The sequence below is a fragment of the Mus caroli genome, unplaced genomic scaffold (assembly GCF_978045245.1).
Source record: "Mus caroli unplaced genomic scaffold, Mus_caroli_1 scaffold_15, whole genome shotgun sequence".
Classification (NCBI taxonomy): domain Eukaryota; kingdom Metazoa; phylum Chordata; class Mammalia; order Rodentia; family Muridae; genus Mus; species Mus caroli.
The window spans coordinates 64,995,654-65,021,902 of NW_028227270.1; the positions used below are offsets into that span (position 1 = coordinate 64,995,654).

General features: G+C 48.7%; 1 protein-coding gene across 1 annotated transcript; it reads left to right on the forward strand.

Moving 5' to 3' along the window:
* The first annotated feature begins 7,610 nt into the window (after window positions 1-7,610).
* Lman2 (lectin, mannose binding 2) lies at window positions 7,611-25,936 on the forward strand. Its single transcript, XM_021179994.3, has 8 exons — window positions 7,611-8,027; window positions 8,164-8,282; window positions 17,117-17,234; window positions 18,400-18,479; window positions 18,650-18,811; window positions 18,921-19,035; window positions 21,366-21,485; window positions 22,775-25,936. The coding sequence occupies exons 1-8, from the start codon at window positions 7,826-7,828 to the stop codon at window positions 22,933-22,935; spliced, it is 1,077 nt and encodes a 358-aa protein (XP_021035653.1). The 5' UTR covers window positions 7,611-7,825; the 3' UTR covers window positions 22,936-25,936.
* Window positions 25,937-26,249: the final 313 nt, after the last annotated feature.

Sequence of the window (26,249 nt, forward strand, 5' to 3'; positions counted from 1 at the left end):
GCACCCGACTGCTCTTCCAAAGGTCCAGAGTTCAAATCCCAGCAACCACATGGTGGCTAACAACCATCCGTAAGGAGATCTGGCGCCCTCTTCTGGAGTGTCTGAAGACAGCTACAGTGTACTTACATATAATAAATAAATAAATCAAAAAAAAAAAAAATGCCATGAGCTGGGTGGCCGGGACAACAGATGCTCGGTTCTCACCATTCCAGAGGTGGCACGTCCAGGCTCAAGCCCTGACACTCTTGTGCTCTGACGAGTCATGGCTTGCAGACGGCCATCTTTTTGCTGTGCCCACGTGTCAGAAAGCAGAGAGTCAGGGAGCATACTGTGTCCTGTCCTGTTTTATAAAGGACACTTGTCTCATCATATCCGGTCCCTCTCCTGCGTGATATACTTTCCGACCAAAGGTTCTACCTCCAACATTTCTGAATATTAATAAAATGAGTGGTTAGCCTTTCAATATGTGTAAAGGGAAGCATTCTTTGAAAAAGTTTGTTCCTGGGCTGGAGAGATGGCTCAGTGGTTAAGAGCACTGACTGCTCTTCCAGAGGATCCTGAGTTCAATTCCTAGCAACCACATGGTGGCTCACAACCATCAGTAATGGTGTCTGATGCCCTCTTCTGGTGTGTCTGAAGACAACAATGGTGATGCACTCATATGCATAAAATAAGTAAATCTGAAAGAAAGAAAGAAAGAAAGAAAGAAAGAAAGAAGGAAAGAAGGAAGAAAGAAAGAAAGAAAGAAAGAAAGAAAGAAAGAAAGAAAGAAAGAAAGAAAGAAAGAAAGAAAGAGTTTATTCCCTAATTAGCTTACTGTATATAGGTACATGATCATGCTGTGGCCCAGAGGCCAGAGGTTAACTTTTAGGACTTGGTCCTCTCCTCTCACTACCTGGGTCCCAGGGATAAAATGCAGAGACCATCAGGCTTGATAGCCTAAGGATGTGTGTCCTGGCTGGATATGGAAGATGGTGAGACCCTAGAGGATCTTGGAGCCACAGGAGGAGAGAAGCAGGGTCTATGCTCTTGTGCATGGGGACGTGACATCCATCAATCTGGATCGCCGGCTTTGGATGATTCAGAGAGCCCTCAGAAGTGAATGTGGGACCAGTGTCCATACCAGAGTCCATCTGTTATATAGCATCGACCACAACTGTAGTTTATTTACCTCTTTCTGGATACTTTGCTCCTGCCCCCCCCTCACCCCAGGGAGGAATTTGAATTGTGTAAGGTTGGGGTTGCGTTAAGGGCTGAAGAGTAGCAAAGATAATCTTATTGAGGCTCATATGGACTGGGGGTGTAGTTCATTTGGTAGAGTGCTTGCCTAACATGTATGAAGCCCTAGGTTCGGTCCCCAGCACTGCAGAAAACTAAAGTATGATGATGCATGACTGTAATCACAGCAATAGAGGGTATTTGTTACATAGCCAACTTAGGCTAGTTAGGCTACAAGTGACCTTGTCTCAAACAAACAAACAACTGCTCATCTACAGCAGTTCATTCCTACAATCCCAGCACTCAGGAGGCTGAGGCAGTAGGATTGTCAAGATTGCCAGTCTGGGTTACTAAATTGTTCATGAAACTAGAGAGGAAGCTTGGGCTTGTGTAGAGATGTGTCAAGCGCTGGATTTGATACCTGTGATGGTTTGTATGTGCTTGGCTCAGGGTGTGGCCTTGTTGGAGTAGGTGTGTCACTGTGGGTTTAAGACCCTCACCCTAGCTGCCTGGAAGTTAGTGTTCTGCTAGCAGCCTTCAGATGAAGATGTAGAACTCTCAGCCCAGCCTGCATCATGCCTGCCTGGATGTTGTCATGCTCCTGCCTTGATAATGGACTGAACCTCTGAACCTGTAAGCCAGCCCCAACTAAATGTTGTTTTTATAAGAGTTGCCTTGAAACACAAAAATCCCTTAAAGAATTATAGGAAAACACAATCAAACAGGTGATGGAATTGAACAAAACCATCCAGGATCTAAAAAGGGAAGTAGAAACAATGAAGAAAACCCAAAGGGAGACAACTCTGAAGATAGAAATCCTAGGAAGAAATCAGGAACCATAGATGGGAGCATCAGCAACAAAATACAAGAGATGGAAGAGAGAATCTCAGGTGCAGAAGATTCCATAGAAAACATTGACACAACAGTGAAAAAAAAAAAAACACAAAAAGGAAAAAGGTCCTAACCCACAAATTATTAGGAAATCCAGGATACAATGAGAAGATGAAACCTAAGGATAATAGGTATAGAACAGAGCGAAGACTTCCCAACTTAAAGGGCCAGTAAATATCTTCAGTAAAATTATAGAAGAAAATTTCCCTAACCTAAAGAAAGAGGTGCCCATGAACATACAAGAAGCCTTCAGAGCCAGGTGTGGTGGTACACGCCTTTAATCCTAGCACTTGGGAGGCAGAGGCAGGTGGATTTCTGAGTTCGAGGCCAGCCTGGTCTACAAAGTGAGTTCCAGGACAGCCAAGGCTACACAGAGAAACCCTGTCCAAAGGGAAAAAAAAAAAAAAGCCTTCAGAACTCCAAATAGACTGGACCAGAGAAGAAATTCCTCTGTCACATAATTATTATCAAAACACCAAATACACTAAGCAAAGAAAGAATTTTTAAAGCAGACCTACCAGAATTACACCAGACTTCTCTCCAGAGACTATGAAAGCTAGAAGATCCTGGGCAGATGTCATACAGGCCCTAAGAGAACACAAATGCCCGCTCAGGCTACTATACCCAACAAAACTCTCAATTACCAAAGATGGAAAAAACAAGATATTTCACGACAAAACCAAATTTACACAGTATCTTTCCAGTTCTACAAAGGATAATAGATGGAAAACACCAACACAAGGAGTGAAACTACACCCTAGAAGAAGCAAGAAAATAATCTTTCAACAAACCCACACAAATGTAATTCCACCTCTTCCAAGAAATATAACAGGAAGTAACAATCACTTTCCTTAATATCTCTTAATATGAAAATTAATATTACCAACATATCCTAATCCATTGAAATTCAAAAATATGAGGAATTAGAAATTTGTGGGCTGTCATCCCGTGGTCTCTCTAATTTGGTAAGTGGAGAAATAGGTCCAATATTGTACAATCCATATACACTTTCTGCTTGTTTGTATGTGACAGTGTCTTGCTGTGTACTGCATGATGGTCTTGAAATCATGCTTCCCCCATCTCAGTCTCTCTATTAGTAGGATTGTTTATTTGATGTTTTCACACTATACTATGGTTTTCAGAACAGTTTCCATATTTCAAAATTATTTATACAGCCAAAAGAAGCGTGAAAAATTAATTTGGGAGGTGGCTTGTAAGAGAACAACAAAGAGTGAGACTGAATATTTTGTTTGATATTTATAATTATTGTATCAATTTTGAAGAAGAGGACCTTATAAGTTACTCTTTTCCTGAGATGAATACTTTTCAACATCATCACAGCCAATGAATCAGAATCTTACCCTCACCTAACGTCTGTGCCACCTTCCAAGCAGAACCATTGTTCATTGAAACAGTTGATGAATGACTTGATGGCTAGACCATCTTAATACACACACCATTTCTTGTTTGTTTGTTTGTTTTTCCGGTTTTTTGAGACAGGGTTTCTCTGTGTAGCTCTGGCTGTCCTGGAACTCACTCTGTAGACCAGGCTGGTCTTGAACTCAGAAATCCGCTGTCTCTGCCTCCCAAGTGCTGGGATTAAAGGCATGCGCCACCACTGCCCGGCCCACACACCAGTTTTTAAATGACTGTAACCTGTTCCCTGCAGGCTGAGAATGATGACAATCACTAAAGTCAAATAGCTTTGACCATAGCAGGAAATCTGTATCCAAATAATCGTGCCTACAATTCATTCCTTGGCACAGCAGAACTGTCAGCTCTTAGCTTAGCTACTATGGAGGTAAAATCCTTTGGTGATGTGAGGGACATTGAAGTACAGCCTTATTACAATGAACTCCAATGTCCAAAAATTGTTCTTATTTTGGGTTTGTACCACAGTAAGAGCCAAGATTGTAAAGCTCTACTAAAAACAAAACAAACAAACAAACAGACTTTATCTATTTATGTTCATTTAATAACATGTCCATCATTTTTTTTAGATTTATTTATTTATTATATATAAGTACACTGGAGCTGTCTTCAGACACCAGAAGAGGGCATCAGATCTCATTACAGATGGTTGTGAGCCACCATGTGGTTGCTGGGATTTGAACTCAAGACCTCTGGAAGTGCAGTCAGTACTCTTAACCGCTGAGCCATCTCTCCAGCCCCCATCATTTTTATGATTGGTATAAAATATATATTGTGTTGAATATAATAAAAAATTAGTTCAATTAAAAAAAAGTTGCCTTGGTCATGGTGTCTGTTCGCAGTAGTAAAACCCTAACTAAGACACTGCCCAGCCCTAGAATAAATGAGTGAATAGCATGCCTGTGAGAGAGCTTATGTGACCTGCCCCCAGTCTGCCCATCTGCTGTGCCACGGACCCAGGCTGCATTCAGATTTCATGGGGTGCTTTACGGTATACAAGGTCCTCTCCTAACAAAACTTGCTTTGGTCTTCGTGACCATTATATGAATGCTGCTGCTCATGGCTCCCGTTTGATGGATCAGAGGACAGCGCGCTGTCTGTCCATCTTCTTATATGGCACCCTGCTCACCTTTCTTCTGTGGACAGGAAGCAGACAAACATGAGTTCTGTTGCATAGCTTGCTTTGTCCTTTTTCTTCAGTTCAGGACTCCAGCACTTGGAATAAGCCTTCCATATTCACTTACACCTCACAGACATGCCTAGCGATCTGTCTCAAAGGTTACTGTAAATCCAGCCAAGTTGGCCGTGAAGAGCAACCATTATACCATCTATCCACCACACTTCCCAATTCCACAGTGTTGCTTGTTTGATTGAGACGGAGTCTCCAACAGCCCTCAGGTAATCTCAAGATCCTTATGTATCAGAGGATGACTGTGGATTCCTGACCCTCCTGCTTCTGCTTCCCAAGGATGACAGGAATATGCTACCATGCTCAGATACCACAAACTCCTCGTCTGTTCCATTGTGCTTCTTTTTCAGTTCCCACCCTAGCTCTGCTGCCTCTGCTGAGAGAGACTTCTCAGACAAACCCTGGATGAGCTCTTCCTTGTTCTTCACGACCCAATGACAGGTTCTAGAACAAATAGACTTTCACCAGCCAATTATGTTCCAGGTGCACTTCTCTACATTCTTGGGACTCGGCTGGGACTGTACCTGACAAGCTCAGCCCTCAAGTGAAGTTTAGTGCAATGCGGTATGAGTGCAGGGAAATCTCTGAAGAGGGTGCTCGTTAGGAGACAAGAAGCAGGGGGGCCTTTGTTGTACAGGTATGTTCTCTTTCTATATATTTATGTGCACACACATGCACACAATATATATTTATAAACATAACCCTCATATCAACAGGATCTAGATCTGTGTTTTCAACTAATCATAGATGGGAGATATTCAGAAAAAAATGTTTCTTGTCTTAAATAGGGTTACTATTGCTGTAACCAAAAACAACTTTGAGAAGATTGGGTTTATTTGGGTTACAGTTCTACATCACTGACTGTTTATCACTAAAGAAAGTCAGGGGGCTGGTGAGATGGCTCAGTGGGTAAGAGCACCCGACTGCTCTTCCGAAGGTCACATGGTGGCTCACTACCATCCGTAATGAGATCTGACTCCCTCTTCTGGAGTTTCTGAAGACAGCTACAGTGTACTTACATATAATAAATAAATAAATCTTAAAAAAAAAGAAAGAAAGTCAGGACAGGAACTCAAACAGGACAGGAACTTGGAGGAGGCAGGAGCTGATACAGAGACTGTTGAAGAGTGCTGTTCACTGGTTTGCTCAGCTTTTTAATAGAACCCAGGACTACCAGCCCAGAGATTGCACTACCCACCGTGGAGTGGGCCTTACTGCAGCATCAATCACTAATTAAGGAAATGCCCTATAGCCAGATCTTTTTTTAAAGATTTATTTATTTTATATGAGGACACTAACACTATCTTCAGACACACCAGAAAAGGGCATCAGATCTCATTACAGATGGTTGTGAGCCACCATGTGGTTGTTGGGAATTGAACTCAGGACCTCTTAACCATTGAGCCATCTCTCCAGCCCTATAGCCAGATCTTATGGAGGCATTTTCTCAACTCAAATGCTCCTTCCTTTCAAAAGACTCTAGCTTGTGTCACGTTGACATAAAACTAGCCAGCACACTTCTGCCGGGCGGTGGTGGCACACGCCTTTAATCCCAACACTTGGGAGGCAGAGGCAGACAGATTTCTGATTTTGAGGCCAGCCTGGTTTACCGAGTGAGTTCCAGTACAGACAGGGTTATACAGAGAAACCCTGTCTCAAAAAAACAAACACAAAAACAAAAACAAAAACACAAACAAAAACAAAACTAGCCAGCACACTTCTTACTGAACCCAAACTTTTTTGGGGGTTTTCTATCAGCATCACTATTACATAAGTGTTACACGTAATCTAGAGATGATTTAAAGTATATTGGAAGCCATGCATGGGCTGGAGAGATGGCTCAGCGGTTAAGAGCACTGAGTGCTCTTCTGTAGGTCCTGAGTTCAAATCCCAGCAACCACATGGTGGCTCACAACCATTAGTAATGAGATCTGGTGCCCTTTTCTGGTGTTTCTGAAGACAGCTAGAGTGTACGTAGATTGTAATAATAAATAAATCTTTAATAAAAAGTCATGCATAAATAGCACATGTCTTTAATTCCAGTGCTTAGAAAGGAGAGGTGAGTAGATCTCTGTGAGTTCAAGGGCAGCCTGGTGCAGTAAGTACTCCTTCTAATCCTTGGTCCATCTCTGCAGCCCCTGAAATCAGGATTTCTAAGGTAAATTTAACTTCCTTTTTTTTTTTTTTTTTTAATAAAAAAAGTCCTGGCAACTAAACTTTTTCCTAAGTAGATTAACAGGTACAATAGAATGCTGTCTGGGTTAGAGACCACAATGTTCGACTATCCGGAGCCAGCTGTCCTGAGTCCCTCCACAGACACTTGGTGTGTCAACAAGAACTGACACTTTTTGGAGCCAGATGACTTCTGGCCTTCCCTGAGGTTCCAGGTCAGAATCTGATCTGCTCCTCCTGCTTCTGACTGTGGAGTCACTGCTGGGGGGGGGGGGGGGTAAGGGGGGGAGGGGAGGTAGAGGAGGGGGGGTTAGAGGAGGTCCTCAAATAACTGGCCTCTTTTAAGTCTCCAGAGGTGTGGTACTAGCTTGAGGTGGCCTAAAGGATTTGCCCCACCCACCGAGTCCAGCCAGGGTGGCGGTGAGAATGGATTCCAGGCTTTCTATTTCACTCCAGTGAGGCTTTCCCACTGTACTGGAAAGGTCACTTCAAAGTCACCATCTTTTCAGTAGCTTAGGACTGAGGGTGCTCGGGTTGCACAAGCAGCCCGCGAAACTACAAGTTCCAGCATGCTCCGCTTCGAAGACGCCGCTCGCTTTCCCCAGTCCCAGGAGAGACCTCTGCTTTTCGTTGGCCTGCGAACCTAACGTGCTGCTCCATGATTGGTTGGATCCCCTTGTCGCTCATGAGAACCCTCGGCCGTGGCCGGCTGTCAGGCGACCAGGAACCTCCAAAGTTATGGAGCCGCGCTCTACTGGGATAGGAGGCTGGCCAGCCAATAAGGCTGCCATCCCGCTGGCGGCGAGGCTTTCCTTCTTAACTCTCCGGTGATCCTAGTTTGGAGGGCTTCCGGCCGGAGACCATTAGAGAAGACACCCGGAAGGCGGAAGTCTTAGGGCGGAAGTGGCCGAGAGAACAAGGAGAATGGCGGCCGAGGCCTGGCTTTGGCGCTGGGGCTGGGGCTGGGGTCAGCGGTGCCCAGGGAGGCCTGGGCTTCCTGGCCCCGGCCCGGGCCCCACGACATTTCTACATTTACTTCTGTTGCTGGGGCCGGTGGCTGCGGATATCACCGACGGCAACAGCGAACACCTCAAGCGGGAGCACTCGCTCATCAAGCCCTACCAAGGTGAGGGAGGCCTGTAGCGGAGGGTGAGGACGCGGGCCGGAGTGGGATGGAGGAGGACATGGCCCCTTCTATCGCGCCGCGCAGCGCAGTAGATTTCTGGCGCGGCCCTCTGAGCCATGTCCGTCTCTGCCCACAGGGGTTGGTTCCAGTTCCATGCCGCTCTGGGACTTCCAAGGCAGCACGATGCTGACGAGCCAGTACGTGCGCCTGACCCCGGACGAGCGCAGCAAAGAGGGCTCGATCTGGAACCACCAGGTGAGGCTCTCCCAAGAGGTTGAACATGACCGTTCACTGACACAGTAGTCCCTGCCTCGTAAGCAGCCAAGTTTAGTAGATACACGTGCCCCCTTTTTTTTCTTGCCCTGCCGATTTTTCTGTCCTGGTCGCACAGATCGTTCAGAGCGACTTGTATAGTTACTGTGTGTCAGAAACTGTGCGTGAATCAGATTTAGTTCTCAAACAAGGTGTTTGGAATGGTTAGATTTCGTGACTTTATGCTGAGGTAGTATATAGCCACTGAATAGAATAAACAGTATTTCAACTGATCTTTCCTATCTCCACTCTTATCAATTCCCTTGATACACCCGATGCCTCCTGATTAGCAATGGGAGAACCCCCTTCAAGATATTAAACAATCCTAGTTATCTTTCTCTGTGCTAGGTTGAGAGTCTTGTTCGCTATATCTACACTGGACTTACTGGCTGTGGCCTTTGCCTTTAGAGAGCAGGGACCCAGAGACGTTATTGCCTTGGTGTGGTAGCAGTGTTGTGCAATGTCTACACCAAGGAGTGTAGGTTGGCCAAGGAGAGAAAAGAAGTGATTTAGGGATAGGCCATGGCTTGAAAAGAAACCTGCTTCTCTCTAGCCTGCTTGGTCTAACCCTCCCTTCTCCCTCTACTGTCAGCAGTGGCCTAGTTTTCTCCATCACTGTATCCTCTTGGTCCTTCTGGTTGATTTTGCCATTAGTTCTGGGAAACTATGCTGTCCTTGTGTTGCCTCACTGGCTCGTCCCCACAGCACCTCCTCTCTCCCTGCCTCCTGCCTCCACAGTGCTGCTAGGGGCACCTGTGGTTACCCTCTTCCTTCAGCTTTGGCTCTGTCCTTAGAGCCTGAGCTCTCTCATGAATGGAAAACTACATTCTCTCAGCACAGCGTGTCCCTCGGTGACTGACATCTCCAGTCATCCTGTCAGTTTGTTCCAGCCTGTCTGTATGGTTGCCTACTTCCCTCAGGGGCTTTGGTCTTGCTCACTCTGTCTGGGACAGTGCCTCCTGGTTTTTCGTGACTGCTTCTTGGTTACTTCCCAATCTGTTACGTCTGCGTTCAACTGCCACGCACACCAAGTGCTCAATTAAACTTCATGTCCCCAAGTCGCAGTCTGTCACATCATTCTGGCTAGGCTTTTCAGATACTTTTTTTGTTCTTCCCTTTTTATTTTATTCTGTGGTGCCATAGGTTTAACCCAGGACCTATGCATGCCAGGCAAGGCACGCGTTTCACTCCTGAACTGCACGGATAACTGGGATGCTACTTTTCTAGGTGGTGATGTAGCCTTGTGCTTTTCACATAAATGAGTTAAATATAGCATTACATTTTGTTTTGTAAAAAGCAAGATAAAAATATTGGCCAGGTGATGGTGGAGCGCGCCTTTAATCCCAGCACTTGGGAGGCAGAGGCAGGCGGATTTCTGAGTTTCAGGACAGCCTGGTCTACAGAGTGAGTTCTAGGACAGCCTGGGCTATACAGAGAAACCCTGTCTGGAAAAAAACAAAAAACAAAAACAAAACAAAACAAAGTGGATGGAGAGCATTTATAGTTCTTGAGAGAAATTGCTTGGAACTCTTAGAAGTTTCTATTTAATGTTTTCAAAGAAATACATCCTACTGACAGAACAGCAAAGGTGATTTCTCCAGTTTTGTTTGTTTGAGTCTCCCTCACTTGTATTCCATCTGGGAGAAGCACTGGCTGAGCAAACATTTCACGAGTACCCCCTGCCTTCTGAGCTTCCAAGTGCCTAATGTCTGGAACACAGGGCACGGAAGGCTGAAGAGGCCACTCTGCTTGTGTCGGAGTGTGTTTTGTGTGAAAGGCAGCAGCGTGGGTCTTAAGCTTCTGAATTGTTGTTACTGTGCCGGTTCAAAATTGTGTATCCCCTTCCTCTTTTTTTTTTTTTTTTTTTTTTGGTTTTTCGAGACAGGGTTTTTCTGTGTAGCCCTGGCTGTCCTGGCACTCACTTTGTAGACCAGGCTGGCCTCGAACTCAGAAATCCGCCTGCCTCTGCCTCCCGAGTGCTGGGATTAAAGGCGTGCGCCACCACGCCCGGCTCCCCTTCCTCTTTTTAAAAGTCGATGCAGAGGCTGGGGATGTAGCTCAGACTGAGGAGGCAGCCCAAGGCTGAGGAGGTAGCCCAGACTGAGGAGGCAGCCCAAGGCTGGGGAGGCAGCTCAGACTGAGGAGGCAGCCCAAGGCTGGGGAGGTAGCTGAGTGGGTATATAGTGTTGGCAGCACAAGTGTGGGGACCTGAGCTCAGGTCCCTTGAACTTAGGTGAAGAGCCTGGTGCCTGGCTGGCTGTAATCCCAGCCCTGAAGAGACAGAGACCAGAGGCTCCTGGAGCTTGCTGGCCAGCCTGTTAAGGAACTCAAGGTTTAGAGAGAGGGGGAAACTTTCTTTAAAATAAGGTGAGGTGCTGGAGAGATGGCTTAGCAGTGTAAGAGCATTTGCTGTCCTTGCAGAGATAGTTTTTCTGTGTGCCTGAGTGTGTGTTCCTAGCACCCATATTGAGGGCCTCATAACTGCCTAAATCACTAACTCCAGGGTATTCAACATCCTCTGACATTTTCTGGCATCTGCACATACATATAAATAAAAATTAAAAAAAAAAAAAAAAAAGAGCACTCCTTCCCCTGAAGAAATTGTCTTGGGCTTAAATATCCACAGAAGGCTGAGAGGGACAGTTAGGTGCTTGTCTCGCTCGGCCCTGGGTTCATGGGTTCAGCTCCCAGCATTGAAGAAAGGCTTAAAGGATATTGTCTCCTGAACGCCAGATAGTGCTGTTTTATAGCAAGACTGCTTAGATGGCACTTGTCTATACTGTCAGCACTCAGGAGGCTGGGAAAAGATGACTGCTGAGAGTCTGATAAGGACAGCCAGGACTACACAGCTACACAGAGCTATCTCTGACGGGCGGGGGGGGGGGGGGAGGAAGGAGGAAAAAATGAACCAAACAAATAGCAAATAAAAAATATGAATAAACTCAAACTGAACACCAGGCTCTGTTTTGTTTTGAGATGGTCTCATGGCTCTGGTTGGCCTCACATTTCCTACACAGCCCGGGATGATCTGGAATTCCTGATCTTCCTGCTCAGTTTCTCACTTGCCGACAGTACAGGCTGTACCACCGTGTGTCAGTGCACATTAGGGTGTGGGTGTGTGTGTGTGTGTGTGTGTGTGTGTGTGTGCTGCAGCTGTGTGTATATGTATGTGGAGGCCAGAGGTCAGCCTCAGATGGTGTTCTTCAGGGACCGGCGACCTTGGTTCTTGAGTCTCACTGTCCTAGAGCCTGCTCTTGGCCGATGAGTGCCGGCATGCCCCTGTCTCCTTCCCAGCACTGGGAGCACACCTGCGTGGCGCCAGGACAGGCTCTCTTTACTGTGGGGTCTGCAGCCAAGCAAGTCCTCATGGTTTGCAAGGCAGGCACTGTACTCAGCTGGCTATTTCCCTAGCCCACACTATGTGTTTTGATTTTATTTTAGAAATATAGCTAGCTCTGGCTGGCCTGGAACAATAGCAAGGTAGACCAGGCTAGCCTGGAACTCAGATCTGCCTTCCTCTGACTCTGGAGAGCTGGAATTAAAGGTATGTGCTGCGGTGCCCTGCCTACCACCTTATTTTTTGAGACAGGGTCTCTAATTGAACCTGGAACTTGCCATTTCAGCTAGACTGTCTAGCCAGCAAGACCTCAGGATCTGCCAGCTCGGTGCCTGCAGCTCTGGGCACCCTGTGTCTGCTTGTACGTGGGTGCTGGGATCCAAGTGTGAGAGCTTGTGTCTGTGCAGCAGGCACTGTGTGCCCCGAGCCACATCTCACCTCAGCACCACACACTATGAACAGCTGCTGTGAGATACACATCCCTGTGTGCAGCCTCTGAGACAGAAAGTGTTTAACTTAATACACAGAAGGACTTGTAGTAGAGCAGGGTAGCCTGCCATACCTGGCTTTTGTCTGTTATTTTGTGAGGTAAAGTCCTGATTGGCCAAGTGATTCTCCTGTTCCAGCCTTCTGAGTGGCTGAGACTACAGATGATAGCCCTGTACTGACCTCTTCTGATTGACTTCCGAGAGGCAGGGGATAGCAAGTTTAAGGCCAATCAGCAACTTAGCAAGCCCTTATTTTGAAGATTAAAAAATAAGAACTGCCAGCCGGGCAGTGGTGGCGCACGCCTTTAATCCCAGCATTTGGGAGGCAGAGGCAGGCAGATTTCTGAGTTCAAGGCCAGCCAGGTCTACAGAGTGAGTTCCAGGACAGCCAGGGCTACATAGAGAAACCCTGTCTTGAAAAAACAAAAAATAAATACATACATACATACATACATTAAAAAAAAAAAAAAGAACTGTTGAGATGGTTCGTCAGGTAGGAGTACCTGCTGCTCAGGCCTGGCAACTTGCCTTGGATCCCCAGAGTCCATAGAGGAAGGAGCACACTGACTCCCAGTTTTCTCTACTACACAGTCATGTGTTTTCCACAAATAATGATAGATAAAGGTTAGAGGCTAGAAAGGGAGTTCCAGCAAGTGTTGTGCTCCTCCTTAGGGAAGAAACGGGCTGTCTTGACACTGCGTTCATCCCAGCACAGCAGCAGTGAATGAATGGATGAATGAATCCAGAGCCTAGATTTGGATTTCATCTCACTCTGACATATCAGGGTCAGCCTTCTCTCTTACTGGTTCTCATTCCCCCCCCCCCCCCGGTCTGGACATTTCTTGCTCATTTTCCCTCTTTAAAAATTTCTTTTGATAATTCCCTTCTAGTTTTTTTTTTATGTGCATTAGTGTGTTGTTGCTATTTATGTTTGTGCTTCTGTGTGTGTGCAAATGTGTACAGGTGCCCCGTCAGATCCCCCTGGAACTAGAGTTAGGGGCAGTGACGGGTGTTGGGTGCTGGGAACTGAACTCAGGTCCTCTGGAAGAGCCACTGCTCTTTACCTGCTCAGCCATCCCTCCAGCCTCTTGTTTTTCAGTTTGTTACGGTTATCCTGGGCAGTAGGTGCCCAGAAGGCAGGTGCTATAGGTGTCGAGCGCTTAGGAGGCAGAAGCAGGAAGTTTGCTTGCTCAAGCCTGTCCTGAGCTACATGCCAAGACCCAAGACCCTGTTGTAAAGTGACAAGGCTGGGGGTGCCCAAAACCTGGCTTGGACCTACATACGACACTGCAAAAATAACCCTCTCCAAACAGCACACGCTCGAGCACACACATGCGCAAACACACACACACACACACACACACACACACACACACACACTCTGCCAGAATCTAAGGATAATGTGTGCCTTTGCTTTCTCCCGGGACAGTGCTGGGCCTTAGATCTCTTAGTTCATCCTGTGGCCGACCTTTACTTGAATCTCTTCTGCCACGAGCTGTGCAGTACTGTGTAGCCAGCTATAGGTGCGAGTTCTGAACTGATGGCTCACTCGTCTTTCTTCCTGAGCCTCTGACTTTCCGTGTGGATCGGATCACTTTCCTTCTCCAGGAAGATGGAGAGACACTGAGAGGGCTGCTTGCCGTTTGTGCTTCTCCTTGTTTTGCTTTCCTTGTCTGAAATTGTCTGCTGCTGACTGTTAGCTCCTTGAAGGGGATCTGGTACTGGTTTAATTTCTGGTTGCATCCTTCTGTAATGAAGGAAGTAAGGAGGGGTAAATTTCACAAAGAGTTAAAGTTTGGAGTCTGAAAGGCCAGATATCAGGGTACCGGCTCTGAGGGCTTCCACCGCCTTCACCTCAAGACACAGGACATTATGAAGTTGGGTATGCTGGCATAGGACTTGGGAGTTATAGGTAGGGAGATCAGGAGTTCAAGGCCAGCCCTTGGTATAGATAGTGAGGTCTAGAGCAGCTCGGACTCTCTGAGACTTTGTGTTGTCTCAGGACCAACAAAAACAGGCTGGAGAGATGGCTCAGTGGTTAAGGGCATGCTTTGCTCCTGCAGAAGGCCTGAGCTTGCTTCCCAGCAACATTAGACAGGACACAACAGCCAGTGTAATCCAAGCCTCTCACTGCCATGACAATAAAGTACATCCTTTAAAAAAACAAATAGAATCACATTGGAAATACGTGAAAAGGAGAAAGCACAGAGAGACTAGGAGTGACCAGTACCCACCCCTGGGTGTCCTCAGAGAGGTCACCTTTTTGAGCAGGTTTATAGTGTCCGGATGGAACCTAGGCAAGCGCTACAACCACAGCTCTCAGTATGCCACTCTTAGGATGGGGCGTACGCTCCGTTCGCATCCAGAATGTAGCATGTCGTTATTCTCCTCTGGCTGTAGAACTGTTGGGGTTTAACAGATCTCTGCTGCTTTGGTCTGGTCTCGTGTGTCTCAATTTGGAATTGAATTGTTTATACCTTTTACTCTGGGATCTTACTGTCAATTCTGAATCTTTTCTCTGCCCCCTGCACCATTTTTGATCTTTGTCTGAGTAACCTTGGATATATTTATTATCTCTTCATCTGTTGCTAAGTTTCTCCCTTATGTTATCATACATTGTCCTGAATGTTGTTTCTTAGTGAGTTTAAGAATACCACTAACCTGCTGAATACTCATAATTGTCCTTGGACTCCTTGGCTGTGGTTACTGGGAGCTCAGTCTGTGCAGCCTGTGCTTTCATGGGTTTCAGTCCCACCTTGTCCCTTTGGTGTCTGGTTACTTGTCATCCCTGCTGAGATTGGCAGAGTCACTTAACCCTAATTCCTGGAAGAGGACCCACCATGAAGCTGAGTCCCTCCCTCTAGTATCCTTTCTTTTAGATTTTAGACCCAACTCAGACAAGGCCTCTGTCTCCCTCGGCAGACCTTGGGTCAGACTCCTTGTCCTGTCTTTGTGGCTACCTGTCACCATCTCTTAGCTGCCTCTTCCCAGTCCATGGCTGTGCCCAGACCAGTGAAATTCCAGAACTGGGGAAGTTGTCACACAGGTACTTGCTGATTCCTGTTCTGTGGCCAGGGTGGGTCCCCAGTGTCTGCCAGTTCACGAAGCTGATGAATCAGTCAGTGCACCAGCCACACTGCCTGTGGTGGGACAGAGTATATTTTAATTTTTTCATTGAAATGCTCCTGGTTACAGGAGAAATGTTTCATTGTGCTGTCAAGTTCCTGTTTGTCTTCTGTTCCCAAGCCAGGTCCTGTTTCCCTTTGGGAACTGTACAGACAGTGACAGGACCATCTCTAATTGAACACCTGGGGAGAGTGTTGTTCATGGCTAAGAACACAAAAGGGAGAGACACTGGAAAATTGGCATCTCAACCTTGAGGATCAGGAGTTGGAGGGTGGGCTTGATTTTTTTTGTTTGTTTGTTTTTTTGGTTTTTCGAGACAGGGTTTCTCTTTATAGCTCTGGCTGTCCTGGAGCTCACTTTGTAGACCAGGCTGGCCTCGAACTCAGAAATCCGCCTGCCTCTGCCTCCCGAGTGCTGGGATTAAAGGCGTGCGCCACCACGCCCGGCGAGGGTGGGCTTGAAAGTGCAGAAATGCTTTGTGGGGAGTGGATATTTTCCTGGGTGTCGGGCACACAGCCCTTTTCACTCCTTCTGTGGTGCCTCAGATGTTGCCATGGCTGCTGTCAGCCATGCGGGCCCCCAGGTTGCCGGCTGTGAGGATGGGCTTCTGATGATGTTAGGTTGTTTGTGTTGGTTGCTCCTTCTAGCCAGCCCATCTGCAGTGGGCTTACAGCATCCTCATAGATAGACAGGCTCGGGGTGAGGGAGAGGGACAGCTAGGTTTCTGTCTTAGTCAGGGTTACTATTGCAGTGATAAACGCCATGACCAAAAGCTGCCTGGGGAGGAAAGGGTCTGCTTTTCCTTACAGCTTTTAAGTCCAGGGTACCACAGGTCATTCTGAAGGGGTCACCCTCAGCCCTCAGTCTACACTGCTCTCCTCCCTTGCCCTGCCTGCTTGTCTTTCTCCCAGCACCCTGGGTTTTGCATGGCTACCATCTCATCCTTTATTCTCCCAGGCTCTGTGGGTCCAAGTCCAGGTGCTCTTGACGTTGGCATTGTTAAATAGCTGCATCAGACCGAGTGGGGTGCGGCAGCTCAGGCCTGTAATCCCAGCACTCAGGAGGCTGAGGCTAGCTATGGGTACATAACAAGGCCCTGTCTTCATCACTCACACACACTTAAAGAGGAAGGAAAGAAGGAGGGTGGGAGGGAGGGAGGGGGGAGGGAAGGAAGAAAAGGTGGAGGGGAAAAATGGGCTAGGCAAAGTGGTGCACGCCTTAAATCCCAGCATTTGGGAGGCAGAGGCAGGTGATTCTCTGAGTTGAGGGGCAGCCTGGTCTACAACATGAATTCCAGTTAAACAGAGAAACCCTGTCTCAAAAACAAAAAAAGAAAAGAAAAGAAAGTGGTGGTAGGGGCTGGAGAGATGGCTTAGCCGTTAAGAGCACTGACTGCTCTCCCAGAGGTCCTGAGTTCAATTCCCAGCATCCACATGGTGGCTCACAACCATCCGTAATGAGATCTAATGCCCTCTTCTGGTGTGTCTGAAGACAGCTACAGTGTACTCACATACATAACTTAAAAGGGGCTGGTGACCCTCTCTACTGTTCTAGGACAGGCACTCAGCTGAGGATGATAAAGTTGGGTGGAGGTTATATGCTGAGGAAAAAGGCCTGGGTTGGCAGAGGCTGAGAGCCTCAGAGAGACTAGAGACAGCATCTGGGGCCAGTATCACTTAAGGTCCCATTGCCTGACCCCTGAACCTTGAAGTGATTGCCTGGTTTAGGTGGGGTGGGGAGTAAGGTGTGGAACTGAACAGGCCAGGCCCTGCTCCAGCTTGCTTGAAAGCCTTGGTATTCTGAGGGCCTCTTTGCTCCCTTTTCAGCCATGCTTCCTTAAGGACTGGGAAATGCACGTCCACTTCAAAGTCCACGGCACAGGCAAGAAGAACCTCCACGGAGATGGCATTGCCTTGTGGTACACCCGAGACCGCCTCGTACCAGGTGAGGAGGGGCACTGGCTGCTGGCCCACCACAGCGGTGGGTGGCCCTGGCAAGTGCCTGCTATGGTCACTGTGTGCCTCTGCTGGAGACTGCTGCTGACCAGAGACTTGCTCTGGAGGGGGTGGGAGAGCCTTTGGGGCTGTCTACCCCCCACCCACTCACTCACTCACTCCCACACTGTTTTAACCAGTCAGCCTGTTTACTATTTTTAGGTTTTTAGAGACTTGGACTATATATCCCAGGCTGGGTTCATTAGCCCAGGCTACCTAAAACAGGAAAATATTCCTTCTGCCTGAGACTTATACCACCACACCTGGCCATTTCCCTATAGATTTTTAGAAATATTTGTGTGTGTGCACACGTGCCCATGCATATCATAGCACCTGTGGAGAGCAAAGGGTAGCTTGGTGTAGTCGGTTCTGTCCTTCTACCTTCATGTATTTTCTGGGGATGGAACTCAGTCATCAGGCCTGGTGGCAAGGGCCTTTACCTGCTGGCCGTTCATGGGTCCATTCTGTCATTTTTTTTTTCTTAAAGATTTACTTATTATAGATAAGTACATTGTAGCTGACTTCAGACACACCAGAAGAGGGCGTCAGATCTCATTATGGGTGGTTGTGAGCCACCATGTGGTTGCTGGGATTTGAACTCAGGACCTTTAGAAGAGCAGTCAGTGCTTTTAACCGTTGAGCCATCTCGCCAGCTCCCATTCTGCCATTTTAAAAGAGCAACACAAAGACTATCACACAAAGACTGTGCAACCAGCAAAGTGTAAGGCGCTGCCTCTGGGGTCCTTGCAGAAAATTTGCTGCTTGTAGCTTCAGGTGGCTCCATACACGTGTCCAAGATTGGGCACTGCCAGTACCTAACACTTGCCTTGGTGGCTACCGTCATAGTTAAGGCCTCAGTCTTCATTGCTGTTCAATGGGACTTTGCTATGGCCCTGGCTGACCTGGTATCATGAAGCTGAAGCTGTCCTTGAACTCATGGCACTAGTACTGAGCCTCAGTCTTGAGTTCTCTGTCCTGAGAGGCCTGGGTCCCTCCCCACCTGCTTTGTCCTTCAAGGGTCCTTCCTTCCTGGGTGGTGTGCCAATGGTTGGACTTTCTTTCTTCTGCCTAGTTCATCTCTATTGATCCTATTCTGAAATATCTCCTAATTCCAGGGCCTGTGTTTGGAAGCAAAGACAACTTCCATGGTTTGGCCATCTTCCTGGACACGTATCCCAATGATGAAACCACTGAGGTAGGACCCCACTATCCTCTGCAGGACAGGCAGGCGAGCAAGGGCTGGGCTGCTGGCTTGAGAATGGGGACTAGAACTTGGCTGTGGTTAGCCTAAAGTGTCCTCCAGGGGCAGGGTGGTGGTGCCCACGGGCTGACAGGCATGAAGTAACCAGCGTGTGTCGGTTCCAGCGTGTGTTCCCGTACATCTCGGTGATGGTGAACAACGGCTCTCTGTCATACGATCATAGCAAGGATGGACGATGGAGTGAGTTGGCAGGCTGCACAGCTGACTTCCGCAACCGGGACCATGACACCTTCCTAGCTGTACGCTATTCCCGGGGCCGCCTCACGGTGAGCAGGCATAAGGGGGAGACCACTGGGCCTGTGCTGGCTCCACAGAGGCTCCAGGAAGTGGTGGACTGGGGCCTGGGTGTGAGCTTGACCTGCCCGCTGACTGCAGGTGATGACTGACCTGGAAGACAAGAACGAGTGGAAGAACTGCATCGACATCACGGGGGTGCGCCTGCCCACCGGCTACTACTTTGGAGCCTCTGCTGGCACCGGCGACCTGTCTGGTGAGTGTGTGAAAGGATGCTCTCAGCAGTTAACGGCCTCCCTTCTCTGCAGGCCTTCCTCATTTCCCACCAGCTGTAACTATTGGTGTGCCCCCTCGGGCCCAAGCAGTCAGCTGGCCTCTTTATCCTGTATCTTTAGGTGAGAGGAGACTTTGGATCTAGGTATTGTAGCTTGATGGATTCCTAGTACCAGGTCTATAGGGACACAGGTGTGTTTAGTCTCCCCTCAGCCACCCCTCTGAACATCGCCCCTGCCCATCAAGGTGAAGGGGTGTCCCTACCTTTCTAGTTGCCTGGGATAACACACCTTGGTGTCACCCTGGACCTTGTCTCATGCCACTGCTTATTCTTTGAAAAATCCCACTGTCTGTCTTTCTCCCTGCTGCATTCACACTGCCACCTCTCACTGGCACCCACATGGTGCCCCTCCCTCCTTCCATACAAAGCACCCTGACATTCTGTCCCTGGTGCCTGGAAAGTCATCTCTGTGCTCAGAACTGTAATGGCCGCCATCCCAGTTGTTATGCCAGGCCCCTCCCCATGCCTCCACCCTGCCTTGGCTTCTCCCTGTGCTGAAGGTGACTCAGCTGCCCTGTCCTTTCTGCGTGGGACCTGGTCATGTCTTTAGTGTCTTCCTTAAGTGTGAACTTGCCTGCTTCCCTCCTTTAAAACCGTTCCCTTCTACAGTCCATGATGTCTCCCCCATCTCTTCCCCAGCTTTGGTTTCTACATAGCTTGTCTTCGCTATGTCATTTCCTATGCTTCCTGGTTGTGGTCCTGTCCCTCCACTCCCCACATTACAAGTGGCTGTGACCCAGTCTACTAGTGATGTTTAGAAAGGCCACAGCCCTGGAGCCAGCTCCAGCTGACCAGAACTAGGCTGTGATGTGCATGAGCTCGCAGGGCTTATTCATCCCCAGGATAAACTCTTAGGGACTGAACTGTCCCCTCTATCCAGAGGCCATGTAGTCCCAGAATGTCTGTTGTTGTGGTTTCTCTTTAAAGTTCCTATACCCCCACTTCACTAGTCAGCAGACTCGTGTCAGTAATGGGCCCAGCATGCTCTTGCACTTTCCTGTCCCCTGGCTTACCTGGGATTTCATCTGACAGTGCTCCCATATGTCTTCAGGGGGTCTTGATAGAACAGATGGCTGTCTGTGGCAGGTAGTTATTCCATAGTGCTGTTTGGAGTGGCCACTTGAAGAGACAGGCGGGCACCAGGGTTTTTATTGGGGGGAAGGGAGGGCAGGGTCTCTATGTAACTTCAGCTGACATTCTCTGTGTAGATCAGGCTAGCCTCAGTCTTGGAGGTCCACTTGCCTCTGCCTCCTAAGTACTGAGGTCAGAGGCGTACACCACCACACCAGCCACTATTTTCTTAGGTGATGACTTCTTTCGATTTTCACATAACTGAAATCAAGGGAAATTTCTCCAAGATAAGCAGAAAACGGCAGAGCCTGGGTGGCAACCAGAGTCTGACTCGGAAGTTGGCTCTCAAGGCTCGGCCCTCTTCTTCACGGGTCTGTATGCTCAGTGTCAGACACCAGGGGCCTGCCCACCCTGGCCACCAGCTGCTTGTTTATGGCTCCTTCCTCCTCACTGCAGCTCCTGTCTCCCCACCCCAGAGAACCTTGCTTCACACACACACATTAATGGATGTGTGAGTCTACGTGTGGAGTTGACTGGCCGGGAGCCACATGCTGGATTCAGTGCCTCACCTCTGAGATATTTGGAGTATCTATCATGCCTGTGGTGGTGGTGAACATGTCCTTTCCAGGTCTCACTCAGGCATAGTTGCTGATGGCTCCTTTTTCTCTGCAGCCTGTGTGGGGGTCTGACAAGACCATAGCGCTGCTCCTTCTCTTGGATGTATTGGGATTGTGAAGCAGCCCTAGAACGGTCACAGTGGCCCTCATCTGCTTTCTGGTTTAGTTCACATCCTCTGCTTAGCAGCGTGTCACGCACTGCATGGCATTCGTGCGCCCTGGCCATTGTGGTGGCTCAATGTGGACACTGCTTCGATTTTACAAAGAAACTAAGCCTTGAAGATCTAGATCATCTCCAACATCATAGTTAATGCTTTCCTCTCTGTTCTGTCTTCTCTCTCTCGGGGACTGCCAACTTCTCCACACCTAGGCTTGAACCCTGGCTTTTACACATACTAACTTAGCATTGAGCTACACTCCAGCCCGGGATGCTGCCTGCCCAGGAGAGGAGACTGCTGGGCAGAAACCCGCTGTCCCTGGGCTGGCCCTTGTGAGGCTGAGGAAGCAACTTTCCCTGGGGAGGGCAGTGGCCATGTCGTGAGGTGGGACCCTCTCTGCCCCTAGACAACCACGACATCATCTCCATCAAGCTGTTCCAGCTCACGGTGGAGCGGACGCCTGAGGAGGAGAGCATTGACTGGACCAAGATCGAGCCTGGCGTCAATTTCCTCAAGTCCCCCAAAGGTGTGTGTGTGTGTGTGTGTGTGTGTGTGTGTGTGCGTGTGCGTGTGCGTGTGCGCGTGTGTGCAGCCCCGCTGCTCCTGCCTTAGCTGGGCGCTGGCCTCTGGCTCTGTGGCTGGAGGCCCGGAGCTTGGTCCAGGTCGGCTTTGGTGAGTGTTTGAGTAAAGAATGAGTTGATGTCTTACTGTGTGGATCCTGCTGAGGCTGACACCTTGTCACATGCGTGAGTGGCTCGTGTCCACTTCTTCCTGTGCTAAAGCGTGGTCAGTCAGGTCCACATGGACATAACATGCCGAGTCTCCCTGCCACGCCAGCTTCTATGAATGCTTAGGAGCTGACTCAGGTTTGCTCTGCCAGAAAGGAAGGTGGCAGTTGGCCTGTAACCCAGCCTCGGTTCCCTCCACTGGCACAGTTCTGCCTCACATTTGCCCAGCGTTCTGGGTAGAAGAAATAGGCACCTGGATTTCTTTCCATCCCTCAGAGCCACAGCCTGCTAACCATGGATCCCCTGAAAGTATAGGCCCCTATCTGTCTTTCCAGCTCTCTAGGAAAAACCAGAGCACACTGTTCTTTGTAATTTTATCTGTGTAGCCTGGGCTGGCCTTGAACTCACTGTGTAACTGACAGTGATTGTTGGCCTTTTGAGTCTCTTGCCTCTACCCTGGGTGTAGGAATTACAGGCGTAGCTACCAGGCCTGGTGTTTGATATCTCACAGTTTTTAAACTTTACTGTTACTCTGTTTAATTCTGTGCAATCAGCCTTGTGTGTGTGCCTGTAGTGGCTGGAGGCCTTGGGTGCCCTGAAGCCGCAGTTACGGGCAGTTGTGAGCCTCCTAACCTGTGTGTTGGGAAGTGAACTTAAATCAGTATGGACTCTGAACTCCTGAGCTATCCTCCAGCCGCAGATTTTAGAGCTAAGTTAATGCTGCCACATAGTACCGTTTGTCACTCTGGCTGTTGCTCCCAGAAAGCTGATGGCTTCACCCCACCTGCATCCCCGGGGGCCAATCGAGATGGCTCATTTGTTCACTCAGTGAGTGGCTGCTGTCTCCAAAGGGACTGAGCAGTGACAGGCCTTGGGGACCTGTGGAAGCTACAAGGCTAAGCTGCTTGTAGGGGAATCGTGCGGCCTCTGAAGTACTAGCTCGGAGCTGGGTAGATTTCATCTGACCCCTGCCCTTTGCGTGTGCTGTGCTGGGTGTAAGCTGGAGTGCCCGTCTGTCCAGTTCTACCGAGCTACTGTGAGGCAGCCCCTTCATGCTTTGTATGGTAATCTTTGTCTTTTTCCATAGACAATGTGGATGACCCCACTGGAAACTTCCGAAATGGGCCCCTGACAGGATGGAGGGTGTTCCTGCTGCTGCTGTGCGCACTCCTAGGCGTTGTCGTCTGTGCTGTGGTGGGCGCCGTGGTGTTTCAGAAGCGCCAGGAACGGAACAAACGTTTCTACTGAGGCCGGTCTGGCTGGGAAGGGCCTGACCTTGGGCCAGGGCTCTTATGTGAACTTTTTTCTACTGGGATTGTAAAAACCAACGAACCTTATTTCTTAACTGTTTCAAAGAAATAATTAAAATATTTTCATACATTTTGCTTCTTGCCCAGCTGAGACAGCGGGCAGGGCTGGGGTCAGGGTTTAGCATCCCCACAGCTGGGGGGTTTTGCTCCATCCCAAGGCTTGCTCTCAGGAGCAAGCGAGTCTGTATTTGGGGCCCAGGTGAGGCCCTGTGTATGGGATGGCTACTTAGGGTTCCAGGCAGGGTTCTGAGGCCTGCGGCAGCAAATGGGATTTGGGATTCTGGACCTCCCTGTAGCTTTTTACAAAGGAAGACCTCAGCCAAGGCTGGAGGACTGTTCAGTAGGGCCAAGGTGTGACAGTTTACTAAAAGGAGCCCGCCTCGGCCTCATGCCTGTCCTAAGGGCTTTTTCACATCTGGTGATTCCCGGTCCCTTCTCTGGCCTGCAACAGACCTAGAGCAGGAGATGGTGGCTGTCACATTGCCATTTGGGGAAGCATGACTCTCAGGTCAAGCAGGACTCACCCCATTTTGCCTGGTATGCAGTGTTTTGGGAATAGGGTGCTGTACACACAGGCACTGGGGACAGAGGGGGCAGTGACAGAAATCTTGAGATTGAGGTGATCTGGAAGGAGCTGCTGAGCCAGGAATGGAAGACAGCTGGATGGCAGTGCTACTCCCTTTGGGCGGCTTGAGGGGACAAAGCCAGGGCTGAGTGGAAAGTGGGCGATACCACAGCCAGCTTCTGGTCTCTGCCACCCTCTGCAGTCCAGCTCTGGGGACTCACCAAGTCTGCTTCCTTCCTTGCCATCCCCTCCCCACACAGTCAGTCAGTGCTTGGTCTCTTACCTCACAAGCAAAGGCTGCCATCCATGCAGTGCGGCATCCTCAGTTCGCTTTGTTGATGCAGGAAGTGAGTGGTGGAAGCCCATGGAGTGAATGCGGCTGTTTTGTTAGTACCACCGTCTTCACCTTCTCTCAGCAGAGCTGTTCGCTGAGCTGCTAGGAGCCATCTGTCCTTGTCGGAAACTGTTCATGTTCATGTGTCCAGAGGTAGTCACAGCAGCTGCCAGCTGCAGCTTGCTCCCAGGCTTATGAGCCTGTCACGGAGCCTCAGGAACCCCCTCTTTCTTTTTGACACATTGCTCTCTAAGCATGCATTGCCTATTTGCCGGGACACCACGTGGGGTGTGTCCAAGCAGTTATGTGCTGCATGACAGCAGGCCTGGGACCTGAAGCATCAGGCTTCTGTCGTCAGGAAGCAGCTTAGTTCCCGTTCTAACTTGGCCTCCCTGATGTCCCGAGTTATTAGCTACATTATAATCAAGATTTACCTTTGTGTATTAGAGCCACCTTAGCAGCTGCTGTAGCATTGGGAGATAACTCAATAAAACACTTGTATGACAGTACTGGCGGCTGATGGTCTCTGGGGCTCACTAGTCTAGTTGGGGACTTCCATGCCAAAGGAGGCACATGGCATTCCCAAAGATCACACCCAAAGCTGTCCTCTGGTCTCCACACACATGGCATAAAACAAAACAAAACAAAACCCTGCTTTCTCCATATTTGGCCTAGTAAATCTTGTAGGGTAGGACCAGGGCAGGGTCTGCAATGAACCTCAGATGCACTTAGTGAGTCTGTTTAACCTTCCAGGAGGGCCCTCCATCCGTCATCACACAGCCTCTCTGTACTTGTGAAGAACTGTTTCTAAGTTCATCCCCAGAGTTGTCTGTCTGCACACAGGAATGATTCCACAATTAGTTTTTTTGTTCTATGTTCCTAAAAATGGCCTTCCTTCATCAACACTGAAGCACAAATGTGTACCCTTCCTTGTATCTTCTCTGCAGTGCTGGAAATGCAAACCTGTCAACTCACGTGGCCTCCTTTGTCCCCTCCCCACAGAGATGATGGTTGTTAAAGTGTTCTTTAAATTGTGTATTTTAAAACTTTGTTTTGCTTTAAAAAACTTTTAAATGGTGTTTGGATGTATTCCTCAGCTCTTCAGGCAGCAAGGCTGTGTCCTGGACATGTAACCCAAGATGTCGCCCAAGATGCCTTCTGCTGTGCACACTGGTGTCTGAGCTCTTGGCACCTTACCAGACTGTCAGATGGCCTCTGGCAGTGCTTATACCTGGTGCAGCCTCCAATGTTCTTGAATTGTGTTCTCACACATCATGAGAAGTTTGGGTCTGCAGCTTGTTCCAGTTTCGCTAGCCAGAGCTACGTTGCATTCTGAAGAGAATTTTTCTCCCCTTCCCACCCCCACTCCCACAGCAATTCTGCTGTGTGGTTTTCTGCGCCAGGCTGGCAGTCTCTGCTCACTGGTCACGTGCATCCTCTGACGCTTTAGTTCAGACCCCTGTTACTGATGTTGGGGAATTGTTATTTTCAGCCTCCTGGTTTGCAGAGGTTCCTTCCCACATGCTTGGCTTCCTGATTTGCTAATGACGTCATTTGATGTGCCATCTGCATTTAAATGGCACGTATTAATCTTTTCCAAAGATGATTTTCCTGAAGGTTTCTAACTTTGGCCTTTAAAAATTTGCACTTTGTTGAGGTGGGTCTTATGGAGTGCTGATGTCATCGCCCCTGCTGTCTCCACCCAGTTGTGGCCAAGCCTTTCTGCCCTGTCCCTTTCTCTTCTCATCAGCTGGGATGCTTCTCCTCCCAGATGCTTCCAGCAAGGGAGGTCATGTGGACCTGTGGCTCAGGAGAACCAGAGGACATAAGGTGTGGAAGGTCTCCTCTTCCTGCCTGGACTGTGGTAGGACCCTGGGGGTACAGAAGCAAGCGCCTGTGACAGGGCTGGAGAGAGCACATACCTGTTAGATAGGAGGCCTCCAGGTCAGCACTGAAGCCCTGCCTCAAGCCTTAGATTGTCAACTGCTGGGGTTTTATTTTTGTGTGTGTGTGTGAAAGAAATAAATCCCTATTTGTTCAGACTAGTGTGAGTTGTGTGCTCTGTTACTTAATCTGGAAACAGCCTAGCCTCTCCCCCTGTCCACCCTGGCCTCCAGCTGATACGTGCACACAAGCAGCTCCTTTAAAGTCACTTCCTAAGTAAGCCTCATGACCCGAGTTGAATCCATTTGTAATGAGTGTCATCCAGTCTGGGACACACAAACCCGAAAGGACAAGGGAATCAGAAGATGAGGCTGTGGAGGAAGCCCAGACAGCTTTATTCCTTTAGGATGGGTGGCTCTGGCTTTGGTATTGCATAGGGCTCCTGGGTCTTCCCTTCCCCCAGTGGTCC

Excerpts from the sequence above, each read along its gene's own strand:
- Lman2 (XM_021179994.3), top strand. The coding sequence starts at position 7,826 with ATGGCGGCCGAGGCCTGGCTTTGGCGCTGGGGCTGGGGCTGGGGTCAG. Across the intron at positions 18,480-18,649 it reads CCAATGATGAAACCACTGAG|CGTGTGTTCCCGTACATCTC; the intron begins GTAGGACCCCAC and ends TGTCGGTTCCAG. Across the intron at positions 18,812-18,920 it reads ATTCCCGGGGCCGCCTCACG|GTGATGACTGACCTGGAAGA; the intron begins GTGAGCAGGCAT and ends CGCTGACTGCAG.